Here is a 27,683-nt window from a genome sequence, read left to right on the forward strand (position 1 = left end):
TCCCTGGCAAATGCTTTATTGAGCACAAGGTGCTTTGGACATTGTCGGTAGCTTAATATTTGCAATTACTACTGCTTAGTAAGTTATTCTTGGGAAAATTGAGTAAAATTTTCTTTTCTTTTGGGTATTTATACATTTTAATGCCTTTTCAAAGAAAGGAGGGAATTGTTATGGAAATAATCCCAATTTTTCCTCATATTTTATCCTTTAGATATATACACATTACGCTTAGCCCACAAATTTGAATACTGGCTCTTACTGCATTCATGACGGTCATTAAAACATCACTGATTTTAGCATTCTAGTGATGTGTTCTTTCTTTCTTTGTGTGTTTGCATGTGTGTGTGAGAGAGAGTCAGAGAGGGAGAGGGAGGCACATGCAATTCCATAGTCATTCCAGATAAGCCATTTAAGGTCTTCGAGGGAGATAATGTTTATTGTGCTACTGATCCAGGGATTAGTCAGTGCCTTGTGTAATAATTTGAGGGAGAGGGGGAAGTGTGGACAGTGTACTAAGGAAATGAGAGTTCGTTGTGTATTATGTGCTAAATAGTTCCAGTAATTCAGTTGTTTGTGGTTAGGATTTTGTTGGGTATTTTGAATAATCACAAAAGAGTAACATTATTCAACAGCTGACTGCAGACCTTGAAGAATGTTAATCCAATATAATGGCATCACTTTATATACATTATTGGAGTGGAGATGTGATCTTTACATAGAGAGAATCATAGACTATGGGAAGTGGAAAGAACCTTCAGAATCGTGTAATGTAACTGCCTCACGATACAGATAAAGGATGTCTTACCCAGAGACTCACATCATTATCCATTTGGTGCTGGGAAGTTCTTGTAAGAGTGAGAAAGTTTCCCACAGAAACAGACTCATAGATACAGAGAACAAACTAGTGGTTACCAGAGGGGAGCAGGGTGGGAGGAGGGGTGAAATAGGTTAAGGGGATTAAGAGGCACAGTCTGTAAAATAAATAAGTTACAGGGACGTATGTACAGCAGAAAATATAGTGAATATTCTATAATAACTCTGTATGTGTGTATTCTATAAAAGTATTGAAGCACTATTATCATACACCTGAAACTAATATAATATTATAAGTCAACTGTACTTCAATAAAAAAAGACTGAGAAAATGTCCCTTATCTCTTATTGAATAAGCATTCTATGGCCATATTTATACGGTTGAATTTTAACAATCAGAAAAAAACCCATAAAACCAAAAACATAAAAATCATAAATGATTGTCTTTTTAAATTTACCTTGAAAAAAGCAAAACAATTTTAATAGCTGTGTAGGAATAAAGACTTACTTTCAAAATTAAGGACTATTCGTTAAATATAATACAATTAGTTCACAGTATTAATTTTTTTGCAATTTTATTACATATTTCAAAAAAGGTCATGTTAGATTAGCAGAATTCCATGGGGCTTGTATTTGGTGGCCTCTGAGATAAAGCAGTAATTATTTAGGTGGAGGTTAAACACAGTGTCACTGTCCTGAAGTGTTACCGAAGAGACTATTTCAATTTACATCATAACATAAAGGTTACGTTAAATAGAACTAGAAGGGAGGTTGCTGGAATAATAGAACACCATGTTTCTTTTTGTTGTGAGGTTACAGAACCTTGACATAAGATGCTAAATATTTTCAGTCTTAACTGAATTTCATCCTGTTGTGTTGTGGGGTGTGATGGAATGACAGTTTGGGCTGACATCACTTGTGCAGATAGGAAAAAGACATTTATGCCATTCTTCCAGGGTTTGGTGCTCTAATACATGGGCTTTTCCAGCAATTCCTTGGCCTTCCTTCAGGCACCCAGTCTTTCCCTTGCTGGTCTTGCTGGTATTTTACATTTCTACGGGGGTCCCACATTTTCTCCGAGCTCTCTGCGTGGCTTTGTGACTCTCTTTACTGCTTTCAAAGAGTGGGCTTTTACATCTTCGATATACCATTTATGCTGAGAGCTGCCACACAGGCAGAGAGGTTTTTAATGAGATATAGGTCTGGATACTGGTTTATCCAGTATCATGGATGGTTCATGGACCTCTTGACTTTAGTGTTATCTTAGAAGAGACCTCAGAGCATGATAGAGCATGCCCTGTTCATCTGATTATGAATGTTAATAAAATCTTAAAGAAATAGTATTATGTCATAATGGTGGGGGGAGGATATAGCTCAAGTGGTAGAGTGCATGCTTAGCATGCACGAGGTCTTGGGTTCAATCCCCAGTACCTCCTCTAAAACTAAATAAACCTAATTACCTCCCCCCACCAAAATAAAATAATTAAATAATACAACTGAAAAAAAGATTATATCACTGTAGCTTCTTAAGTACTTTTTCGCACGTGGCTCTGGTACCTTATATATCTTCAAATAACACTGCCTTTATTAAACAGGAGCCATGGACAGGAATGTTAATTAGGCAACATTTACTCCGTTCACTTACTTCAAGTAAATTTTTAGTTTTCCTGTAGGGGTGATGCAGAGAACCAGGATATTACACACTTGACTCACACCCATACAGTTTTAAAGCACTCATTGGAAAAATCTGTAAGATGATAAAAGATTTTAAACAGGGGAAGTTTTATTTTAATGTATTTATTTTAAAATGTCGAATCTGAACAGTGGACTCCCGTAAGTGGTATGTTGTATGATCATTTTTATAGATACTGTTGTATGTTTCCTTGTGATCCTGAAATTGGTTCGAATCTCAGATGGCCTACCAAAATGATTATATGTAGGTGACCAAACCAAAGGAATCCTGGTTTAATTTTTTCAAGAACTGCTTTTCTTGCTGTTACATGATATGTGTATTCCTGAACACCTATGCTAGAAATAGAAGGCATCCTCACCTTGGGTAATTTGAGGAGAGTTTAAATAAAGTAAGAAGGAGCTGAGATCCTTTGCCACTTCTAAGCAAGGGGAAAGAGCCATTAGCTGAACCTATAATGAGAGCCGTATCAAGAGGGTTACCTGGCGGGAGCCGTGGCCCCTGGCACAGGGATTTGGGCCATCTGTGGTTCCCATAAGACATGTCTGATTCTGGTTTTCAGTGTCCACCCGAAAGTAGGTCACCTGAAGGTAGATTTGCCTTTCAAGAAAAGACTCTCTGATACCCTTCCTTATCAACAGCCACTTATAATAGAGTCTTTGTACTTTGACTAGTATGATAAACTTTCATTATTTAATTTTTAACTTTTTTTTTTTGGTGGGGGGTAGGTAATTAGGTTCATTCATTTATTTATTTTTAGAGGAGGCACTGGGGATTGAACCCAGGAGCCCGTGCATGCTATATATGGGCTCTACCACTTGAGCTGTACCCTCCCTACAGCTTTCATTATTTTTAAGTTAAAACGCAATCTCTATTTTCAAATTAATGTTTATTATGTAAACTCGCTTTTATATTCAATTAGCATATCTTTCTCTCTCTGTGAAAATATGGATTGAAACAGAGCTCAGTACAGTTTTTCCTATTAAAAGTAATGGAAATGATTTTCCACTTAATGCCTTTTCATTTAGTGGCAGAGTTTTCAGGAACAAATTAAAGTCATTGAGGCTTGCGTATTTGCATATTTGGGTTATAGTTTTCTATTTTGTGGGATTTTGGAGGGATATTTTCATTAAGATTAAATCCTTGTTTTTCTTTTGGTAGTTTTGTGTGAATGTTGTTGTTGTTTTCTTTTTTGTTTTTTTATGATAAACTCAGTAAAGCTTTTCTTGGGCAGTGTTAAAAATAATTTTTATAGAGGTTAGTGGTTGTGGTTGGAGGGGTTGGGTCTTTACTTGGTGGGAGTGCATCTTCTTCTGTAGGTACAGTGAAGTATAGGGTTTCTTTACTAAATAGCACGGGGGGACAGTGACTTCAGTTCTCCCTCCGATTTTCTGGTAAGACCTGTATTTCTTTCAGCTGCTTTCTACCATCTTTCCTTTACCTCTAAGTTACCATGGATATGTCCAACATCTGACGTGATTCCTCTCTGATGCTTTCCCCCTGACAGGCGTCTCTGGCCCAGCATACACTCTCATTCCCTTACTTCTAGTTCATTAGTAGCCAAGGCTTTGGGCCAACATATGTGTACTTTGTGTGTTACCACTTTTCTTTAGGATCGGTACACCTAAGTATGAGCTGGTTGGGAATCCTTTTCATGTATTGTTGAAGCAGATTTGGCTCTTGAGCAACTGAAGCATGGTTGGTGCCAACTGAAGTGCTGATATTGTGGATATATTGCATTATTAATTACGTTATACAATTAATAAGCATGTTATAATGTTATATATTCATTTGAAATTAACATTAATTTCACTCACTTCTTTTTAATGTGGTTACTAGAAAATTTTAAATTACATGCGTAGCTCACTTTTCCTTTCTGTTGGACTATGGCTCTAACCTTGCTTTGGCCTACAGGTATATATTTGAACTCTTTCTGAACACCTCTGTGAGGAAAACCATCACAGTTTCTTCTTACATGTACACATGTATATATTCATCAATCCTGAGCTATTAGCCAGGAAATTTTACAGGGGTTTCTAAAAATCTGACTTAAGGAAAGTGTGCCAGAGATAGTATCTGGTAATACAATTTTGACATTATGATATTCTGGATGACGGTGGGCTTCCAGTGGCAGCTTTGGTAGTGTTAATCTAACAGGAAATCTACCTATAGTGACATTTATGTTGAATAGATCTGGTTTTCATTTTGGGTTCTATGATTTTCTTTCTATATGCATTTAGCCTAAGGTTGGTACCCTGTAATATTTGTTGATACTCCTGAAGCCATGGATAGAAGTTTAGAATAATGGAAAGAACAACGATTTGGGGTCACACAGACCTAAATGTGAGTTACTAGAGTGAAATTATTCAATGGCTTTCAGGCTTAGTTTCCTTATTTGTAATGTGGTGCTCATGTGCAACTACTGTGCTGGGTGGGGATTAAATAAGGCAATATTTTTAGGAACTTAGTACAATGTCAGGCCTGTAGTAGATGTACCTCATATTATTTGGTCAGAAGGATATGGAGGGTAGCCAGGAACACTCTTTACAAGGAATTTCTTTCCATATATATCCATATATATGTATATAAATACAGAACAAAAAGTATTTTTTTGTTGGAAAGCGTTGCCTGTGTGACTGTTGGAAAACTGTGCCTGTGATCTGCGTCTTGTTCTACAGGTTTGTCAGGCTTCCTGTCCTAGCCCAGTTCTGTATCTAGTAGTATCTCTGATGAAAGAGCCCTCTACTTTCATTGGAAAATGGTGATTTGTTTATGTTCCCCAAGAAAACTCTAGTTGTATTTATTTATTTCCATCTTTATCGAGCTGTAATTGGAACATGACAAGCTGCATGTATTTACAGTGTACAGTAGGACCAATTTTGACGTGTAGACACACCCATGGAACCGTCTCTCCAGGCAGGATGATGAGCGTGTCCATCACCCACAGCAGTTTTCTCATGCTTTATAGCGCACCCCTGCTGCCCCTCGCAGTGCTCAGTAGGAGAAGCACATCTCTGTGTAATAAGTCTCTCTGAGTATTGCCGAGATCTTTTTTTATCGGGTGAGATACTTTGCTGCCATGTAGTTCAAGGTGACTTCAGTATAATATGGTTAAAAAGATAAAGGTGGGAGTCTTGAATTCAGAGTTGTTTTTCCTTCTGCTCTAAATCTTAAACTAAAGGCCCTTTAAAATAAACGTCTTCCCTCTAGAACCAGTTCACAAAACAACTACAGTGGTTGCCGTTTTCTGTGTAATCATTTCAAAACAACAGTTTTTTTCAGCCACCAAAAGGATGCAGTCTTGACATATAAATAGAAAACAGATTGAGTTTTTGGCTGATATTGCTCTACTGGTTTAAATGTTGGTTCAGTCAACTTCAGGCTTAGATTACAAGATTTGCAAATTAAAGGAAAACCAAAAGGGGAAGAACATCTGCATAGATTCTGACTTTGTGGAATTCCGACCCGGCATGCTTACTCTGCTCGGTGGAACAGGGCATGTGCACAGTGAGTAAGCCTTGAGAAGAGATCACGGTTGTGTTGTGATCATCCCAAAGACAAAATTGATGATGAAAGTCAGGCAGTTCATTATGAAGAACCATGACAGTTTGCAAATCAAGTATTATTCCACAAGTTTGTGGGGGAAATATTTTGTTGTGTATACTATACGGTATTTAACCAGAAGAAAAACCTCACTAAATCTCACTGGCTGTGTTGCTTGATGATTTTCTTGAATCAAAATCTTGGGAATGGAGGAAAGTCCTTTGGTTTAACTAAGACTTAAATATGTTGCAGTCAAAGACTATGTTGATGTAATTGACAGTAATTTAATTACTGCACACCTCAGTGAGATGTAAGGAATCTTTGCCTGCTACTGGAATAATCTTACCTGTGTGTATGATTTTAAAATGTTTGCTATAGATTACCTATGCTGCTGTCTCAAAAACTGCATTATTTTAATGTTTTTTTCCCTTTTGTTCCCTAAAAGAACTTTATATTCTTTTGAGAAATACTTATGGGTACTCATATTATGTATGGGTACCTATTATATTTCAGCTCCTCTCATAGTGTCTGGGAATTCAATAATAATCCAAGGCAATATTTTTTAACTGAGAGGGGAGAAGGGAAGGGTGTTTTTGACCCCCAGGGGACACTTGGTAATGCCTGGGGACATTTTTGGTTATCACAGCTTGGGGCTAAGAGGTGCTAGTGATACGGGTAGAGTCAACAATGCTGCTAAATACCCTATAATGTACAGATCAGCACCTGACAACAGAGATTTACCCAGCCTATGATGTCAGTAGGGCCAAGGTTGAGACACTTGTATCTAAGGAGACAAAAATTGATGCACTGACCGAGCTGACATTCTAGCGTGGAGAGAGAAAAATAAAGTACGTAGAATGGTAACAAGTGATATGTAAAAAATACTAGAGATGGTGGTTAGAGAATGTTGGACAGGGCAATGTTATGTGTTTTTGATGGACATTTGGATAATTTGCTGTTTTGGGCTATAGTGAATAGTGCTGATATGAACTAGTGCCCATTTTTCCTGTATGTTAAGTTTTTTTTTCTTACTCATTTGTTGAGTCCTTTTAATATAAGCCTTCTATCTATGCTTTTATGGTTAGTGCTTTTTATATCCCATTTGCCCCCCAGGTCATGAAGCTGATTCCAAAATGTTTATGGTTATCAATACAGAGACCCAAGAATAGCCAAGACATTTTTGAAGAACGACGTTGGTAGGATTATACTATTTGACATCGACTTATGAAGGGACAGTAAATAAGTTGCATTATTGCATTAATGGAGAGACCATCAGATTAGTGGAATTCATAGGGAATCGAAAAGCAGATTAACATATTTTCATGGTAAAGAGGGCACTACAGGACAGAGGTGATTCATTTATGATTCTGGGTCATTTGGATATCCATATGGAAATTGAAGAAATTGTTTGTTATACCATGCAAAAATCAACTTAAGATGTATTGTAGATCTAAATGTGAGAGAAAAAAGAACAAAGTATTTTGAAGACAGAGAAATATTTTCATGACATAGATAGGCAGTCATTCCTTCAACGGAACATATGTACTCACCATAAAGGAAGACATCTACATTCTTTTGGTTTCAATATTATATAGATAATTGCTTCATTTGGTGGTATATCACTTATATGTAATATTCTGTTACGTAAATGCAATGAAAAGTGAGGATTTTGTTATATCATCAACCTTTATTTAATGTCAGTGTATGGAATTATCATATAATTGGAACAATATAGTAATTGTGCATCATTTCCTATGTTGATGATACCATAGGTCCTATGAGTCTGCCTTAAAAGAACTGGGATTTTAAAAAAAACTGGGTTTGCTTTTTTCCTTTTGTAGTCATTTAAAAATTCTTTTGTTTCTTAATTTCTTTTCCTAGTTCAATTCCAATTATTGAACACCTTTAAACAGCTTTTCTCCCCCCTAATGTTTGAGAAGTGTATATCCAACTCCAGTGGTACATAACATAATACTGTTTCACAAGTCTAGTTGGAAAACTCCCCACAAAGATGGCAGAACTTGAGGGGGAAAAAAAGACATATAGGAAGTCCTGGATTAATTACTTGATGGGAAAGGTCATGCTAAGTTAAATGGTAGAGGTATTCTTATTTTTAATGTGGTTTGTGTTCTGGGCAGGATGGTACAGAGGGCCACAGTTTTCTTGTTTATTTCAGTGTGTAGAGCTGGTTAGTCATACCTTACAATACAGAGGAGCAATACACAAAACCTCCTTTGGACTTACACTTTGCTGAAAAACTTTTACAACGTCACTAATGACTTGAAGCAGTGTTTTATGTTTATAAACAGATTATTATTATTAAAAAAAAATCAACTTTCTGGCCTCAAGCTGATTGTCACAACCCATTTAATGTCCTAGAAGAAAAACTTTTTGTTTTTTTGTTTAGTCTTTTTAATGTGTTCTATTTTAATGTTAACTGGTTTTGTTCTTTGCTAGAAACTTACGTAATGACAAGTATTTTTTTTTTTCTCATGGAGTTCAAGTAATTTTACTAAGATCTTTTTTTCAAACACAATATCTAAAGAAGGTTAAAACAGCTCTTGTGTGATAACTGGTATATTAATTAGAGCCTCCTGGGGGTGGTGTAGGTGTAGGTGAATGTGCTTGTGGGAGAGGAATGAACAGGAGACAATATTTTGAGTGTCCCTTTGGAGTGATTTTTATTTCTTAAACTTTCAAGTGCTTAAAGGTGTGGTATATTTAGGTTCTATCACTTATTTAAAATATAACTATTTTTCTCTCTATGGAAATACTGAAATATAAAAAATGTGTTTGTGCTACAGTAACATCTCCTATTTTACTCTGTTTGCTTATTAGTCTTTTTCTTGCCCCTGAAAAATTTTCAACGAACTCACTCTGAATGCATGTGCTTGTCCGTTTTGTCCATGCACCTTTCTCAAATAAGGAAACAAAACTTAAGTTTGTGATGACCAGGGAGCTGGATGAAAGCAGCTGCACTGCATACTTCCGTGAGTCACTTGTCAAATGAAGCAGCAGTATAGGAAAAATGATAATGCACCTCTCCTCTCTTAAAGACGAAACTGCTGCGATCTGGGCCGTTTTAAATTATTAAACACTGTACACGCCATAACGTTAATTAGAAGAGGAACAAACTCTACAAAGATAAATGTGTTTTCAATATGATTCTTAGGGAGGGTACAGTAGAAACCAGTGAATAGAGAGGAAATTTATTTCTGGCAGGACTCAAGACATGGAACTGTGGCTGAACTTTTTACCCTAATTACCTCCTGCTAATGCCTGCAGCGGTCTGGAATCAAAGTGGTGCTTCGGGCCCTGGAAATTCTCTGATGTGGCAAACATTTGTTGTGTGAGGAGGGTTTCTTAAGAAAAAGCAGAATATTGTGACAGGATTTAAAAAAAATTTCTCAGTTACCACCCACCTCACTTGTTGCCTACAAAAATAGAGTAATTGTTTGCATCTGTGTGTGCTTTTTCCCCCCTAAGAAATAACTGTTATAAATCAATGTGACATAGATCCAGTGAACTGAGGCTTGCCCGAGTTAGGCTTTTTTTTTTTTTTTAAGTCTCTCCTTTATTTAAAAATCTAGGTTCAAAATGTAAAGAAGTTATTTTTGATAAATGAGAAGAAATATTCTGCCCATTTCTTAGGAGTATTTGGATCTTAAAGTATGCTTTTCAAAATGAAGTATAACCGCTTTTGGAGCATCAGACTGATAACTATTAAACTGCTTAATCCTGGAAGTTGAAATGGGAATTTCCAGTTTCCATTTTTAGCTCTCCATCCGACTGGGACCAGAACCTTAGAGACATTTCCCTTTAATTTTGCTGGAACTCTCCATTCATGTGTCACCACCTGCTTTTTGTCCTTTTATTAAAAAAAAAAAATCAGTGTTTCTGTGCTATTTATAGAATAAATACTTTCTGCATTTTGTATATTATTAGACAATCTAAATTTCATTTAGTCTGCACTTGTGTCATCTGAATGTCTGTGCTAACTTGTATGTGCAGCTCCAGCCCTTCACTAATCTTAAATACCTTTTATATAAGTCTTGAAAAACACTAATTGCACTGTTGTTTTGTGATGCAAATATATTCATGGTTTCACCTGGGTAGGAATTTATTTTGGCAGTCTTTTATTTTAGGTATTGTATAGATAGCTTTATGTTGTTAGTTTGCTTGATCCTGGGCAATAAAGAATTTTTATTCTTCGTATTGGAATCTAAATAAAATTTCTCAAAGGTTGGATCAGAAATTCACATCTTGTGGTTAAGCTGTGGTTACAAATTGCTCCAATATAACCTTAGCATTTTGTATTTTGTATAGTATCCTTTTGCATCGCATCTGTGGTAATTCATAGAGTAGTGTTGTTTGTGAATTGTGAATGAAGATTATTTCTTGAATTACCAACTTTTAGAATTATGTTCCGAACAATTTATTTTTATTTTCTTTAGTATATATGTTTATAAAAATTTTTAACCAGTGGAAAGCAATGATACATTTTCACTTTTGATATATTGTTTCAAAATTATGATTATCCACATTGAAAGTAATATGTGTATTTCACAACTTTTGTTGTTGATTCCCTTTGATTCCCCCTCCCCTGTTCCACCTACCTTTATAAGAACAGTCAAATAAGAAAAACATTTTTGTTCTAACTACTGTGAAAGTAATCTTTTATGGTAATAATACTGTTAAAACTGGAAAATGACTTACATTTTAACTATACCTTTAGACTTTCGGTGCTGTTGCCATTTAGTTTATACTTCACTATAAAGTAACTTTGCATATTAATTATAAGTGTTTAAAAGTGTCATTTGCTTTTTTCTAAACCTGATACCACAGGAAAAAGAAGGGACAATCACGGGGCTTTAACACATATTATGGAATGTAGATACTCATCTCAGGTTTCAAACAAATGTACAAATAAGGATTTTCTTGTGCCTCGTAAGTCAAAATACGAGAATGGATTTAAAGCAATATAGGTGTCCTCTTTAAAAAAAAATATGCAAACACTCAGATTTTCTGTTGTCATTTTAAGTACCAGTAGAAGGGAAGTAATAAGTTATTACACATGTCCTTTTCTAAAATGTCTTTTAGTACATTTTGGTATTCCTTGATTTTGAGAAGTAGATTTCATATAATCTCTCTCTTTTTTTTGAGTGTCCCAACACCATACTCTGTTTTTGTTTTTTTTTTTTTATTCATATAGCCTCTTAACTTCAGCTTTCCTATGTTTCTCAGTGTGTTTTAAATGCTGTGATGATCATCTGTTGGTTTCTTTGACATGTTTAATATGTTAGTTTCACGCACACTGATAAAGATTTAGGGTTACTCTGGAATAATAAAAACACTTATGCTTTTACATAGTAGAGTGCGTTGGCGTCTTGGCTTTCTTGGCAGAAGTTGGTGTAAATAACATCTCTTTGTGAATTGAACCAGACTTTAGTGTTCTCATTTCTGGGATCCCGTGTTTCTCAGTTAAACTATGGTTCTGTGTATCTGTTAATATGCAAAATGATTCTGTATGTACTTAGTTTATCACAACAGGTAAGCAGTTACAAATTAGCTTTCTGTCTAGGGAAATAAATCCAAGCAAGATTTTGCTTTGTTTTGTTGGAGTGTTACTGCGTGTACCACAAACAACACAACTTTTTCATAGCATTCAGTGTTTCCGGATAATAGCTTGACTCAAAATTAACTTCATATTTTTAAGGCAGCTTTATTTATGATGTATTTCTTAATCATTAAACTAAAGTTTTAATTTTTAACTGATCTTTTTTGCTTGTTTTTCTGTATCCTTTTGTCAGTGGTTTCCCATATGGAGGAAAATGGCCACAAGAAGGAAAAAAAAATAGGTTACAATAGAGGTTTCTAATTAGACTCACTAAATTCATACATCTTCTAAAAATTATAAAATAGAAGGCTTTATTTATATTTCTGCTGTTATCAAGAAAAACTCATTTTGTTTTACATAGGGAATTGCAAACTGAGGTTTTAGTGTCTTGCATTATTAATTTCAAAGAATACAGCATAACATTATCCTATAATTATGGCTAATTATAATATTTACTATATGAATACCAGAGGCAAATTTATTTGTTTTCTTTTGGATTTTTTTTGAAACTTGATGCTAATGAAGGCAAGTTTGTAGCTTTCAATCTTTGTTTTCTTTGTCTTCTATCCTCGTCTTCTGTCTATAAATCACTTTCCTAATCAATTAGTAAATGAATATCAGCAAATTAAAATGCTGAACATTCAATATTTGAAATCTTTGCTATTGATAGAAAGATTTTTCCCATGATATCTTATTGCTGAAATTTTTTTTGAATAATAAAACAAATGCTTAGTGGAAAGCTGTCTTCTATAAATAGATCATCATCTGGGATCAATGAAATAATACATATAATGTCTTTATAATAATGGCTGATATTTATCAAATGTACAATAATCAGAATTACAGAGTAGCCGCTTGTAGGGCTTATTAGAAAAGTAAGATTCCAAAGGTAGAATGTCAAACATGTTTGTATCTTTACTTCATAAGTGAAATTTTGAAGAGTATCTTGAGTTCATTCGGTCTTGTACATTCTGTGGGACAAATGTATAATGACATGTATCCACCATTATAGTATCATATAGAGTAGTTTGTTGTAGTAGTTAACATCAATTTTTTCTCAATTCTTAATTGATTCCTTTAACAAAAGTGCTGTGTTCAACCTACAACAGTAAATAAGATGTTGTCTCTGCCCTCCAGGAGCTTCTGGTTTTTTTGAATGAAATAACATATAAGTTGGTGGAATGTGTAGATGACATTAAGTAGATTTGTTTAGTCCCTTTGTATTCCTCCATTAAGAATATATCTTAATATCTTCAAAATATTCTGGCAGGATTAGTGGACAGTTCTTTTCCATATTTGTTGGAATTTATCAATATGGTTCATTAATGTTATTTACAGATACCTCACATGTATGTTATTATGAATTGTCATATATTATTTTTAGAGTTATATTTTGGTAATAGCTCTGAAATAAGATTTTTACTATGTGTTAGGGTTTTTGTTATTATAACTTCAGGATAGTTTTATGCTACTTCATGTTAGATCATGTTATGTAAAAAGGTAATTAGAATGTGTTTCTGTGGTACCCCATTAGTTAAAACCAGTTGGGAGATTTTAAAATGTTCTAATTTTTATTGATATTTATTGATTTATTTATTTGAAGTGGTTGATCCCTGGTTTTTGAATTTAGGAGAGATATTTGACTGGCTAGCAAACTTGTCTTTTGTCTTATTTGAAAACAAGGCTTTATCTTTCTTGGAGACTTGGAAGATTTTGCTCTGTTTTCAAATGATTACACTTTAAGCTTTCATCTATTGAAACTTTTGCTTTTCTTAGGATATGTCAGAAAAGTTTAAATTTCAGTGATATATTGTAAATCAACTATAATAAAAAGAATTTGGATGGTAAAATTGATACTAGTAGGTGTATGTATTGAATAAATAGATGCAATAAAAGGTGGCAAATAAGCTGTGCAAACATTCGTAACTTTGTTTAAGCTCTTACATTTCCAGCAGATTACCATACGTCCTATTTCAGAAGAATTGTGATTCAGTTTATTTGGAATTACCTTAGATTCTTTCTCTTTTGCCTTTAAACTTACCCATATATATATATATATATATTATAAAAATACCTACTCATGTGTAATGGATCTGATTACTTAATATTTATTTCTTCAGGGGAGGTGACTGGCAAACACTAGTTCTTTCTTAAATATGTTCAAGCTCTTTTAAAAATGACTATTTAAATATGCTTGAAAATATATGAATTTCTAAAATACGTGATCAATGTTAGAGCTGAAAAGGAAATAGAGAAATCAATAATTAAAGTTGGAGATTGGCACTCCTCTTTTAGTAACTAATGGGACAAGTAGACAGGAAATCAGCATATAGAAGTCATCAACTACAATATCAATATGACTCACCTGATATTTATAGAGTATCAATCATATCCACATACTGTATGTAGAACATTGACCAAGACTGATCATATGCTGGATGATAAAGCCAGTCTCAATAATAGAGTATGTTTTGTAACCACAGTGCAGTTAAGTAAAGAATTAAGTACAGATATCTCAATGTTTGGGAATTAGAATTTAGTAACAAATATCTCAATGTTTGGGAATTAAAAGATTGGTCAGGCAGAAATCAGGGGAAGACAGAACAGATTTTGAATTGAATGATAGAAAAACCACAGCATACCAAAAGTGTGATGTAACTAAAGCAAGCACAGGGGGATATTTATAGCACCAAATGCTTACATTTGACAAAAAAGAAAGGTCTAAAATCTTTAACTTTTAGTATCTGAAAAAGAGGAGCAAGTTTACCTAAACTGGTTAAACCAAAAGCTAGTTCTTTAAAAATATCAATAAAAAAAGAAAGAATAAATGATATGGAATTTAATAAGAAAGAGTAACAACAAAAAAGAAAAAAACATCAATAAGGTGAATAACCCTTTAGTAAGACTGATTTAAAAAAAAAACAAACAGAAGGCATAAATTAGCAATATCCAGAATGAATTCGGGGGCATCACTACAGATCTTATGGTCATTAAAAGCAATATTTTGAACAACCTTATCTTTGAAAACTTATATGAAGTGGACAAATGGAAAACATAACTCAATGAAAAGTTATTGGGAAATGAAAAACAATCAGTAGAATAATGTTTCCATGAAGTAGTTCTTAATTGTAAACATATTTCATGATTTTTATAATAATTTTAATAAGTGAGTTTTCTCTATAAAGAAAGAGCACAAAACAAAAATACAAGAACTCAGAGAAGAAAAGGTGAGATAATATGACAGGTACGACCCATCGGAAGAAAGAGAAGGGAAAAACTCGACAATTCACCACAGAACTGACAAAGAAATTAGAAGGTAGAGAAAGAAGACTAGAGAGAAAACTCGATAAAATTAGAGCTTGAACAAAATGAGAAGAAAATTGAAACATCCACATAGTTCCCAAATATAAGAAGGAAAGTAATGAAGTGGAGGAAATGTCAAGCATCAGTATGGTTAATCCCAAGGTATTAGAACTGTAGAGTTCCTGTATTTCAGGAACTCGGGCTCGCCTCGTGTTCCCCCTCAACCTAAGCAAATCCATGTAAGACCCCCGAGAGAAGCTGTGTAAAGCAGCCCAGTTATACTAGAAATGAAAAACTAAATCAGGGGTTAGTAAAGTTTTTGGTTTTGCCATATGCCAAATGTTTTAAGCTCAGCGGACCACGTGATATCTGTGGAAATTACTCAACTCATCCATAGAAAATAAAGAAACGAATGGATATAGCTGTGTTCCAGTGAAACGAGCAGTAGGGGTTGGAGTTGGAACATAGTTTGCTGATCTCTACTGTGCCCTAAAATGTTTGAAAATTTTTCCTAGATAAAACTTTTTTAATGTCATCTCTACTTTTTAAAAAAATTTATTTTAATTTTTTGGAGGGGGGAAGTAATTAGGTCTTTCTTTAATTAAAAATTTTTTCCCCTAGATAACATTTTAAGTATTGTATTTATGAATGGTTTTTACTTGATAAAGGTTGTGTAGGCATAATTAAATAGTACCATAAATATATAAATTATGGATATGTTTATATTAGTCATATATGGATATATGAACTAAACTGGAGACTTTTCTTATTCCCTGTAACATCGCTTCTATAATCTGAATTTCCACCAAATTTGTTTTTCATTGTGGTGTATAAAGTGTATTTCCTTGTATTCATGTTTAGTCTCTATCCTTAAAAAAAATAGCTGATTTTTTTTTTTTTTTGGGGAAATCTCCTTGAAGGTACAATATTCCTAACTCATCTTTGTATTTAGTTGCAAGTAATAGAAACTTACTTAAAAGTATTTTTTATCTGCTTCTTCTGTGGTGTGGGAGATGAGGATCTCTACTGAAGAACATTTGTCTAACCCCAATTTTAACAATACCTCCTATTTTTATGTGGAGACTATACGTACTCCTTCCTGCCTGTTTATCTCCTCATGTAAAGGCATCATTAATACCACTTTCTCAACTTGTAGAAGTGTTGGAAGCTTTTTAATTACCCAGTGTTTATTCAGAACTTTGCAGAAGAAAAATGTTATTATTAACTAGGCTGATCACAAGTTTAACCTTTAATATGGTTAAGTTCCCATTTTCTTTGCTTTTTCTTTTTAATTACTTAATAAAAAAATGCGACGAACTGGCTTTTGTTCTTTAGAAGCTGAATCAGAATACAAATAATGTAATACTATTGAAAATTTTCCTCTTATATTTAAAGGATTAGATTCAGTAACACATGTTGAAGGTTGTGCAGCTTTTTCCCATTTAAAGTAAGTGTTTCCATGCTTCTTGCAATTTGTGGTAGATTTAAAATGTCTTTGCTGTTTTGTGTTTCACTTATATATGCACATTCTTGGAAAATGTCACTTTCTCAAATACTTTGTTCCACTTTTCTTAATTTTGATTCAATCTGTTAAATGTCAGGAATGAAAATAATAAAAGTCTTTGTAGAGGAAAATGGTATTAATATTTAGAATTTTCGAATCATAAAAGCCGTTATCTCACATTGTTTTAACATGCTGCTCAGTGGATTGCATTGCAAAAAAACTATTTTGAAAATAGTGTCCAGGGTAGGAAATGGCTATGATTCTAATAAAACACATGAATATTAAGAACAAACATATTGTTATAAAAATGAAAAGTAGACTGTGAGACTCAAAATTGAAGTATTTTTGATAGAGATTTATAAGTTTAGGAGTTTGATATGTATTATTTGTAATTCTTGTTTTCCACTAGGCATAGAAGCTAGTTTGTACCTGTCTAATACACCATTTTTAGGCAGTGTCTTAATTTCAAAGATAAAGTATGAGGTCATCATCATCATTCTCCATGTACTGTTTAAAGATATATATTTAAAAGAAAACACTCAACTAACTCAACATCATGCTAAGTCTTCACAGAAAGCCCAAGATACCTGGGTCATTCCTCATTTTCTAGATGCTAATAGCCTAGGTTTTGACATCAGAAAAAAGATTATTGATTCTTCCATGGAAAGGTGTACTTCAACAGGAACATTTAACTGCACATACTAGAAATCTTATTTAATCCCTATTTGAGAAGTTCATGCTTCTTGCTCCTTTTAGTGGTTCATTTAGCTAGGCCTCAATTTTTCCTTAAATAGTACTTGTTGAATCTGAAACAGACAGTCAGACTATTTCCCCATGTTTACAACATCTATAGTCTTATTTGTGTATAAAACTATTCTGAAGTCATGGATTGAGGGTTCTGACAATCACTCAACCAAATGTTGTGGTTATTTACATTTGGTTAAATCTTTTCACTGTGTAAAAGTAATTTACTCATTCATTTATTCACCAGTAACTTTTTCATTAAGAAAAAAGTACTGATATAACTTACGAAAATAAAAAAATCTTTTTGATTGAGTACTTAATGCTCAATAGAGCATTTTTAGTTTTTATTTTGGAGACTCTGTATTGTCTTAATAAAAGTATGTTAGGAAGTCAACAATGTTGATGTGTTATGGAAGAACTTGAGAAATGGAAGCCCACTCAGATTTGTTTCAGAATAGTTTATAATGGTAAAATTTTATTTGAAAGTGTATTGGTTTAACCTAGTTGTTCGTATACTACTTAAAGGAAAGAACTTTTTTAAAAAATTGAAGTATATTCAATTACAGTGTGTCAATTTCTGGTGTATAAAGGAAAGAAATTAATTTGATGTATTGAAAGAATAAACACTAAATCATAACTCTAGATGCATTACTGAAACTTAATCTTCAAATAAATTAAGTGAAAAGGCAACCCAATTTTATTTTGAAGTAGTGGTAGATCTTTTTACCATCTCCACAGATTTGTATTTTCCAGAATGTCATATAGTTGGAATTTCATTCTTTTTAAGCCAAAATAATATTGCATTGCAGTATATATACTACAACCTGTTTATGCATTCATCATTTGAAGGACACGTGGGTTGTTTCTGCTTTGTGATTGTTATGAATAATGCTGATATGAATGTTCACATTTTTTTTTAATGGACATATGCATTCCTTTCTTGGTATGCTGCACACCTATTAGAATGGCCATCATCCAGTACACTGACAACATCTAATTCTGAGGCTGGGAGCTGTAGGAACTCCTATTATTTTCTGGTAGGAATGCAGAATGGTAAAACCACTTTAGAAGACAATTTAGCAGTTTTGTAGAAAACTAGTTTAAAAAACAGCGCACAGCTATTTATACCAGCTTTGTCCAAAATTGCTAGAATTTGGAAGCAACCAAGATGTCCTTCATTGGGTGAATGGATAAATACGGTATACCCAGATAATGGAATATTTTTCAGGACTAAGATCCATTGAGTCCTGAAAAGAAAGAGGTGAAATTTTTAATATTTTTATTATTACTGAGTGAAAGAAGCCACTCTGAAAAGGATACATACTGTGTGATTCCAACAAAAAAACAACATTCTGGAAAAGGCAAAACTCTGGAGACAGTAAGAAGATCAGTGTTTGCCAGGCGTTAGGGGTGAAGGAGGGATGCACAGGCTGAGAACAGAGGATTTTAGGGCAGTGAGACTATTCTGTGTGATACTATAATGTTGGATACCTGTCTTTATAAATTTGTCCAACTCCATACAATGTACAACACCAAGAGTGAATCATAATGTAAATACGGACTTTGGGTGATTATGATGTGTCATTGTATGATGTAGCAAATATTCTGCTCTGGGAGGGGATGTTGATAATGGGGTAGACTGCATGAATAGGGACAGGCGCTAAATGGAAAATCTTTGTACCTTCTGCTCAATTTCGTTGGAACCAAAAACTGCTCTAAAAAATAAAGCATGTTAAAAAAATTTAAAATATGAGGAAAGAACTACAGATAAAGTAAGAAATAATGAGATAGGCAAGAAATTTAGCTGAAAACATTTAGTGTTTTCTCAGTGTTTATCTTCTATATTTGTAATAGTTTCAATATTTCCTTTTCAGAAATCTACTTAATTTTGCTTTGTAATTCATAATTGCTTAGTTTAATCTATAATGGAAGCTTTCACTAGTTTTCTCTTTAAATATTTGTATTTAGCTCTCTTCAGTGAACTGAATGAACGGTGTAAATTCCATACCTTTGGCTCTGGGAGAACTTTTCTCCTCCTAATATAAAGCTTAATAACTTCCCTTATGGGTGTAGGTCATGTGTACGGTAGGTAACAGATTGTTTCAGTGCAAAAATTTTTAATATATGTCCTGATTCAATATGTCACTATAAAACGTTACATAGGTAAAGAACAGGTCAGTTAAGGAGAATTTGCATTTATTTCTACTTTATATTTATCATTAAAAGTACTGAATAACTTCACATCACTCCTGTTGATGTATATGTGTTGGAAAGGCAATAGTGCCTGGACACAGTTTTAAGTCCTCTAACCAACCATTTAATGATACAAATTGCATCATTTCTGCTTTTCTTCCAAACTCTGGTTTTTTGCCTATAATAGATTCAATTACATTCTAAATTTGATTCTCTACATTTCTGTGTGGAACTTTTTCCCATTAAAATATTAATTAGGTTTATCTTAAAGTGAAGTCACAACTTTAGGTTTAAATGTCAGATGCAAGCCTGTAAAATGTTAACCCATTTGAGCTCTAGGAATCTAATAAAGACTCATTCTATATACAGCTTTTGACATTGCTTGGTGTATAGTGGGATACAAAGTAAAAGCTTGTTTCTTGCCTGTGTGTTTTAGTATAACACGCGTCCTTTCTGTTTTGGGGCATGCATACTGCTGATGTTATGGAAAGGCTTTCTCATCAGCCTACCCATGAGGAAAATTAAGATTGTCTTGCTCTGTCCCAGGGAAATAGTCAAGGCTTTTAAAAAGAGAGAAAACAGAGAACAAAAGGACATGTCAGGCGTGCACACAACTGTGCTATTGGCAGATAGCGTGACTCCTTTATGAATGTGTGACTTTCTGAAAACTCTTATTTTTAAAGAATTATCTTTTTCTTTTAGGCATTGAATAAGAGGTTTTTTTTCCATATATAAATAGAATTTTTAGTTCTACCACATCTTGTTCAGTCAACTCTAAACTGAGCCTTCCTAGCATTTGTTTTGTCTACTTCTATTGAAGGTTTTCTGCAGGAAGAATCTCAGTTGTGACATTGTATGGATGCCAGTGAAATGATCAGAATTCAAGTTTCTAGTGTACCGTAGCTATAATGAGCTGCTAATTGAAGGCGACAAGCTGTTTTTTCCCTTCCCAGTTGGTCTGGCAAAATGTTAGATTTCATTCATTATTAACTCGTTGCTTCTCAGCAGAGGACCGGATTAATTAGTTGGGAACATTAAGAAAAGAATTTTTGCCTTGTGTCAGTTTTAGAGATTGAAGTCCAGGTTTCACTAGATTTTCCCCCAGATTTGCCGGTTGTGTACAGTTGTGTAAGTACCTACCACAGTCAAGACATGGCAACATTTCTGTCACACTGCAAGTGGCATCCAACGTGCTCCTTTGCCCACTATAGCTTCCCCCTCTTCTCTGGCTACTGGCAACCACTGATCTGCTTCCTATTATTAGAGTTTTACCTTTCTAGCTTTTCATTGAAAGGGGCCCATACAGTGTGTAGACTTCCTGTCTGGCTTTTTTTTTTTTTTTTTTACTTCTTAATAGTTTTGAGATTCATCTATATTGTTCTATGGATGATTTGTTCTTTAAAAGTTACTGTGTAATATTCTGTTGCATCAATACAGTACAGTATATTTATCCATGTACTCACTGATCGATGTTTACCTGTTTTTGTTATTAGGAATAACAAGTTACCTAGGTGTGACATATATGTTGTATGTATCATTATTATTGAGGGACAAGAGTTCTTTTTATATTCTGTCTATAAACCCATTGTCAGGTATATCTTTTCAAAATATTTTCTCACGATATGGGGTTTGCCTTTCATTTTCTTATATCAGTATTAAAAAATGAGTTCTGTGTTGTGAATAATATCTACATTCATGCTTCCTTTTCCTTGTTTTAAGAAGTAAAATTTTCTGCTATATATTCTAGAAGCTGTATAGTTTGGTTCTTATGTTTTCAGATCTGTGATCTGTTTTGAGTTAGAAGTTAGGAAACAGTTTCTTTTTTGCATGCAAATATCTAATTTTTGATCAACATTTGTTCAAAAGACTATCCTTTTATCATTTAATTATATGGTACCATCAGTGAAAACTAATTGGCCATACATGTGAATTTATGCCTCTCTATTCTGTTCCCTTGAATATAGATCTAAGTGTATGTCTATCCTTAGACCAGTATTATATATACTATCTTTTTTTATGAAATGAGATATAATTGACATATAATGTTTTTAGTTTACGTGTACAAAATAATGTACAGATGTATAATATTTGTATGCATTGCATAATAAAATAAATCTTGAGTTATGTCCACTTATTTCTTCTGATGAGAACTTTTAAGATCTACTCTCAGCAATTTTTAGATATGTAATAAAGTATTGTTAACTATAGTCACCATGATGTACATTGCATTCCCAGGACTTACTGATCTTATAAATAACTATACATTTGTACCTTTTTACTATCTTCATCTACTTCATACCCTAACCTGACCCTACCTTGCCTCTGGAATCTACTAATTTGTTCTTTTTATCTATGATTTTCTTAAAACAAATTCCACGTATAAGTGAGATCATATTTATTTGTCTTTATCTGGCTTATTTCACCTAGCATGATGCCTTCAAGTTCCATTTATGTTGTTGCAAATGGCAAGATTTCCTTTTTTATGGCTGAATAATATTCCAGTGTGTATATGTGTGTGTCCATGTGCCCATTCATCAGTGGGCACTTAGGTTGCTTCCATGTCTTGGCTATTGTAAATAATGCTGCAGTGCCCATGGGGATGTACATATCTGTTTGATTTAGTCTTTTTATTTTCTTTGCATAAATATCAGAACTGGGATTGCTGGATCATATGGTAGTTTTATTTTTAAGTTTTTTGGAAACTGTATTGTTTTGCATAGTGACTGCACCAATTTATATTCCCACCAACAGTGCACAAGGATTCCCTTTTCTCTGCATCCTTGTCAACACTTATTTCTTATCTTTTTGATAGTAATATTCAGCAGGTCCGAGGTGATATCTTGCACTATATTAATTATTGTAGCTGAATAATAGGTCTCATACAAATCAAGTCCCCAGGTATGTTTTATAAATTTTCATAAAGATTTAAAAATTAGCATGTCCTTGTTGAATAGGAGTGGTAAGAGCAGACCGTTCTGCCTTGTTCCTGATCTTTTGGGGAAAGTGTTAATCTTACACCTGTGGGTTTTTTGTAGATGCCGTTAATCAGTTGAAGAAGTTCTTTTCTATTCAACAATCTTTTATTTCTAGAATAAAGCACATCTGGTTTTGTATTGCTGGATTTGACTTGCTAATATTTTGTTGGGGAATTTTTGATGTCTGTTCATGAGACATAGATATCTGTAGTTTCTTGTGAAGTATTTGTTTATTTTTGAGATCAGGTGTTACTGGCCTCATACAGTAAGTTGATAAGTGTCTCCTCTTCTACCTTATGAAAGAATTTGTGTAGGATATATCTAAACTTTTTTGTTTAAATGACTGATAGAATTTACAAATGATGTCACTTTTGAGAACTTCCTTATAAGAAGTTTTAAATTATGAGTTCAGTTTCTAGGTTTAGTTTATTGAGATTGTTTTACTCACTCAAGCTGATTTCTTGTTATATTTTATTAATAACTCCCTCATTCCACTTCCATTGGATGTAACTTGCTCTTCTTTGCCTGTTTTCTTAAGGTGGAAACATTGATCTCTTTATCTACTCCAGTGTCAGGAACACAGTATCTTAATGACTACACCATTATAATAATATGTCTTATGTGGAATGTATGCATAGAATGAGGTCTCATTTCTGGTAGATTCTTGATTAGGGTTGAACTGTATCAACTTAGAGAGTCTGTCAGCCTATACTTCCATTCATTTTGGCCTTTTTTTGGATTTCATTTTGTTCTTTTTTTGTATAAATGTATTGAAATATTTCCTTAGGTTTATTTCAAGATATTCAGCATATTTGTATCTTTCACTTCATAATTGTCCTCAATTTGTAAAAAGCACACATACTGTTTTATCCAGTGACCTTGGTAAATCCATATATTAATTAACAATCCATATTTACGATTAATCCACATATTAATCCATGTATTAATGGTTTATCTTTCTTATGGGATTGTCTGTATATATTTCTACCTAAAGATTTGTGTTGTTGGGTTTTATATTTGTATAATCAAATTCTCAGCAAATAATGACAGCTTTACTTCTTCCTTGTAGTAATTTCTTATGCATGAGACCTTCTGTACTATGTTGAGTAGAAGTGGCCATAATGAGTATTCTTGTCTAGTTCATGATTTTAGGGTGAAAGCTTTCAGTGTTTTACCATTGTATGATTGCTAATTTTTGTTGGTTAGTTTTAAGGTTTGTATCCTTTATCAGATTAATGAAATATTTTGTATGAACAGGTTTTTAATTTTATCATATGCTTTTCTGCATCTCCTGAGATCATCTTATGATTTCTCTTTTCTATAGTACTAATTTGGTAAATGTTTCATTTTTTGTTTTTCTTCTTCTAATTTGGCATTTCTGAAATGAGTAGATTGGCCATATATGTGTTTTTGGTACTTCCAATCAATTTGCTTATGTTATATTAAGAAGAAAATGTAGAGTTTATTTTATTGGCTCTCCCACTTTTTTAAAAATAATTTTTTCTTTTCTTTTTTAGGACAAGTCCACCGTACTGTTGTGTGGATCTCTATTCACTTCGTACTGGGGAGATGGTCAAGTCCATTCAGTTTAAAACACCTATCTATGATCTCCATTGCAATAAAAGGTGAGCATCTTTTCATGGCATTCTTGTGCAAGATAACATGACTCCTGTGCATGTAGACCTTTACCAATATGATTGACTTTGATATCATAATAATAAAAAAGTCACTAATATGCCTTGTGAATTCTGCCAGATAGAGTAGCTCTTAAGATTTCTTAATGAATGTTTTCAAACTTCCCATCTTGTCCCATTAATAGATTAAAAGTGAAATGGGAAAGAATAAAAAGTATCTGAGGAAACATATAAAGGTTAAATATTGCTTTGAGGAACCTTTTACATGTATAATATAACATAAATACATATGTTTGTGTATATATATAATGTATGTTCATCTTTATGTTTACTGCTTTATGATGTGAAATGTACTTTTCTTGGTAGCATTCATCAAAATAAAGCATATTTTTGAAATATAAAAAAAGCTTTTAAATATTCTTATTCTTTTACATTTCACAATGGACCTAAAAGAGGGACAAAATAGACTTATCTTCTTTAAAATCAATTTATTAAAATCTTAACAAAAATATTCAGACCTAGTGATAATGAAGAATTAATTTATATAACCATAGGACATTAGAGGATAAAAGGGCCTTAAGATCTGTTTTTAAAAAAGTTTTTTTGTTGAGAGGAGATAATTCAGCTCATTGATTTATTCTTAGAGGAGGTGCTGGGGATTGAACCCAGGACCTCATGCATGCTAAACATGCACTCTACCACTTGATCTATACCCTCCACCCTAAGATCTTACTACTGAACAGTTTCCCTTTACATTTGAAAAAACTGAAGCCCCTTGATGTTGAATGTCTTATGAAGGTCATGGATGCAAAATATAAATCTTTCATCTCATCAAAGAGCAAACACATGGAACATGGAAGACAAAATATTTTATGCTCTGCCAATAAAGTAAATTTTATAGCAGAAGACTCTCAGGCTAAATTTTAAAGAGATATTTCGAGAAGTGCTTTAGAAATGTTGAACGTAAAAGGGTAAAGACATACCTGATAAATACAAACTAAAAGAACACGTAGGCTTTGATACTAATGATAGATATACTTGAATTCAAGTATAAAAATATGAGACAGGACAAAGAAAATTTGTTCAGCAATAGTGTGCAAATTCATAATGAAGATCTAGTTATTAAGCATGTTTACACTTCAAATAATATCAGACTCAAAATTGACATATGACGTAGGAGAAATAATATTATTTCTGGGATAATGTGATTATCCAGTGATACATCAAATCGTTCAAAATCAACATTACTATATGGAACGGTCCAGTAGATAATATATTTAACCTAGAAAACTATAACAATAGCTCTTCTTTTTAGTGTCCTTTGTACTGAAATAGATTACCTATTATTTAGCCAAAGAGAAACTTGAACACACTTGAATAGAGAGGTAAGTTCAGCAAGATTTTTAGATCATAATTTACTTGTATAAACACAGTGAAGTTTTAAAATAGTATTTCTTACATTGTTTTTTAAGACTGTTACAAAGTCTATGAAGGGCAAAGTTGTTTTTTTTCCCTCAACTCTCCAGTTCTTCCAAGTATTGCAAATCACCAAGTATTTCTGGTGATGCCCATGAAAATACAGTTTCAATTGACTTCTCTAACAGCAAATATTTTTGTGTTTATTTCTTTTAATTTTGGCCATGAAATAATGAACACATTTAATGTTTTCATAGATATTAATTACCTTGAAAATTAAGAAAATTCATAGTCATCAGTGTAGTCATCATAAGTAAAGGAATGATTGTGAAACTTGTGTAAAAACAGATGCAAGGGTGGTAATACGAAGTATTAGTGGAAAGTGGAAATGAAATTCTTTCGATTTTTTTTTTGATATAGCAAAGGTTTGTATTATACCTGCATTTTTTTTTAAAAAAGAAAAACTATATGAAGTTACGTTCCCACAGAAAAATCTGTTCATTTGGATACATTGTACATTTCTTGGGAATTGATTTTCCAATTAGAAATTGTGTGAGTTCAATTGTGTAGAAGATTAGAGGAAAAGTTATCATGTGGATTTCAGTCTGTTGCATAGAATTTGCTCTATAAAATGTCACATCTGATTCACAAGATTTCCCTGGTTAAATTTGCTTCCTGCCCCACCCCCCCAAATTAGCAGTATGGTATAATTAGTCTTTTAAACTTACCAATATTCATAATACATTAAACCTTCTTTGGCGAAATCATTTTGTGTATTACTGTGTTTTGGGGGAATGGCTGCTGTATTATATGAAAACTTCATCTCTGATTTGTCTTTTTTGCACTTTCTCTCATTGAGTTTGTCACCTTATTATGGATCTGATGATTGGTTGGTTTCTTAAATACTATGACAGAATCATTTATTATGTATTGTCAGCTGTGTTAAGGATTTTGTTCTGCATCTGGTAATGAACAAGATTAATAAAGCATGCGTGTTAAATAGAACATTTTAATTTTTTCCCCATCCGTCATTGACATCTGTTGCTTAGTAGGTTTATCTCCCCCAAATTTGGAAAAATAAACTGTGTGTATGTTAAATATTTAAAAACAGTTATAAGGAGCAGTACTCTAAAATGTGGTTTATAAAATAACTTCATTTTGGATGCATTTTATTTCCAAAAATTTATAATTCTTTTCCTAATTATTTATGAATCTTGGACTCTGGGAGAAAACATTGTTCATACAGATTCTGATTCATTATTTTAGTCAGAAATGACTCATTTCACTGAATAGCAGTTGTCTGAGCTTCCTTCCTTCTTTTTCTTTTTTCCTCTTGTGTTGGGAAATTCAGCAGTCTTTTTAAGTGACAGGTTATATAAATCCATTTTATGTTTAATTCCATGACTTTGAGTCAGCAGTGGAAAAACATTTTTAGTAAATAGCCAGCAGTTCATTGATCTCATACATTCTTAATGAAGATAGATTCATTTGACTTGTAATGAATGAAAATAAAATTTTACTTTGAGAAAAATACTTTTTCGAGGTGTAGTTTGTTCTCCTGTCACTTTTCTTCCTCAATCTTGCCTATCTTGATTATATTAAGGATTGTGTGGGGGGTTATTTTTACAGTTAAGAAGCAGATGTTTCTAGCCTAAATGTAAGAAGTGTTTGATTTTTAAAATTGCTTTGGTAGATATTTTAGTCTAGATTATTTAACTTATGATTCAGTTTATAGGATTTCACATTAATCTTTTATGTTTTTTTCTCTCTAATTTTAGGATCCTTGTCGTAGTTTTGCAGGAGAAAATTGCTGCCTTTGATAGCTGTACTTTCACGAAAAAATTTTTTGTCACAAGTATGTACCAGTTTGATTTATTTCCTATCATATGCATCGAGTTTATACTACTTGCTTGATAGAATCAGGAGACTGATTGGAATCATAACATTAGTATTTCATGGTTATTCAATCACTGTATTTCTCTTTCTGTGGAATTCTTGTTTAGTAATATAATTTTATGGTTTATATGTTCAACCCCACAACACATTTTCTTCATGTTACTAAGGAAGCCTTGTCGTATACGTCAGTTTCTCCTTGAGTAGTTGTGATTAATTTAGGTTCATAGAGCTCTGTTATATTTTAAAAGCAGTTGCTGAATTATATAATTAACATAACATACTGTGGACAAAACTGGATTATCTCTTTCCTTTCCGCCTGCCTCTCCTGACTCTCTGCCTGGATGTGAAGAAATAAG

At 33.2% G+C, this 27,683-nt stretch overlaps 1 protein-coding gene across 22 annotated transcripts in view; it reads left to right on the forward strand.

The window, feature by feature from the left end:
- BCAS3 (BCAS3 microtubule associated cell migration factor) overlaps window positions 1-27,683 on the forward strand; it is a 482,829-nt gene that overhangs the window by 74,799 nt on the left and 380,347 nt on the right. For all 22 annotated transcript variants that reach the window (XM_074342661.1, XM_074342657.1, XM_074342669.1 and 19 more), the window contains exons 8-9: window positions 23,899-24,006; window positions 27,210-27,286. In XM_074342661.1, the coding sequence (XP_074198762.1) occupies window positions 23,899-24,006; window positions 27,210-27,286 (185 nt within the window). The remainder of the gene's footprint in view (window positions 1-23,898; window positions 24,007-27,209; window positions 27,287-27,683) is intronic.

The sequence above is a fragment of the Camelus bactrianus genome, chromosome 16 (genome assembly GCF_048773025.1).
Source record: "Camelus bactrianus isolate YW-2024 breed Bactrian camel chromosome 16, ASM4877302v1, whole genome shotgun sequence".
In the NCBI taxonomy this organism is placed as follows: Eukaryota; Metazoa; Chordata; class Mammalia; order Artiodactyla; family Camelidae; genus Camelus; species Camelus bactrianus.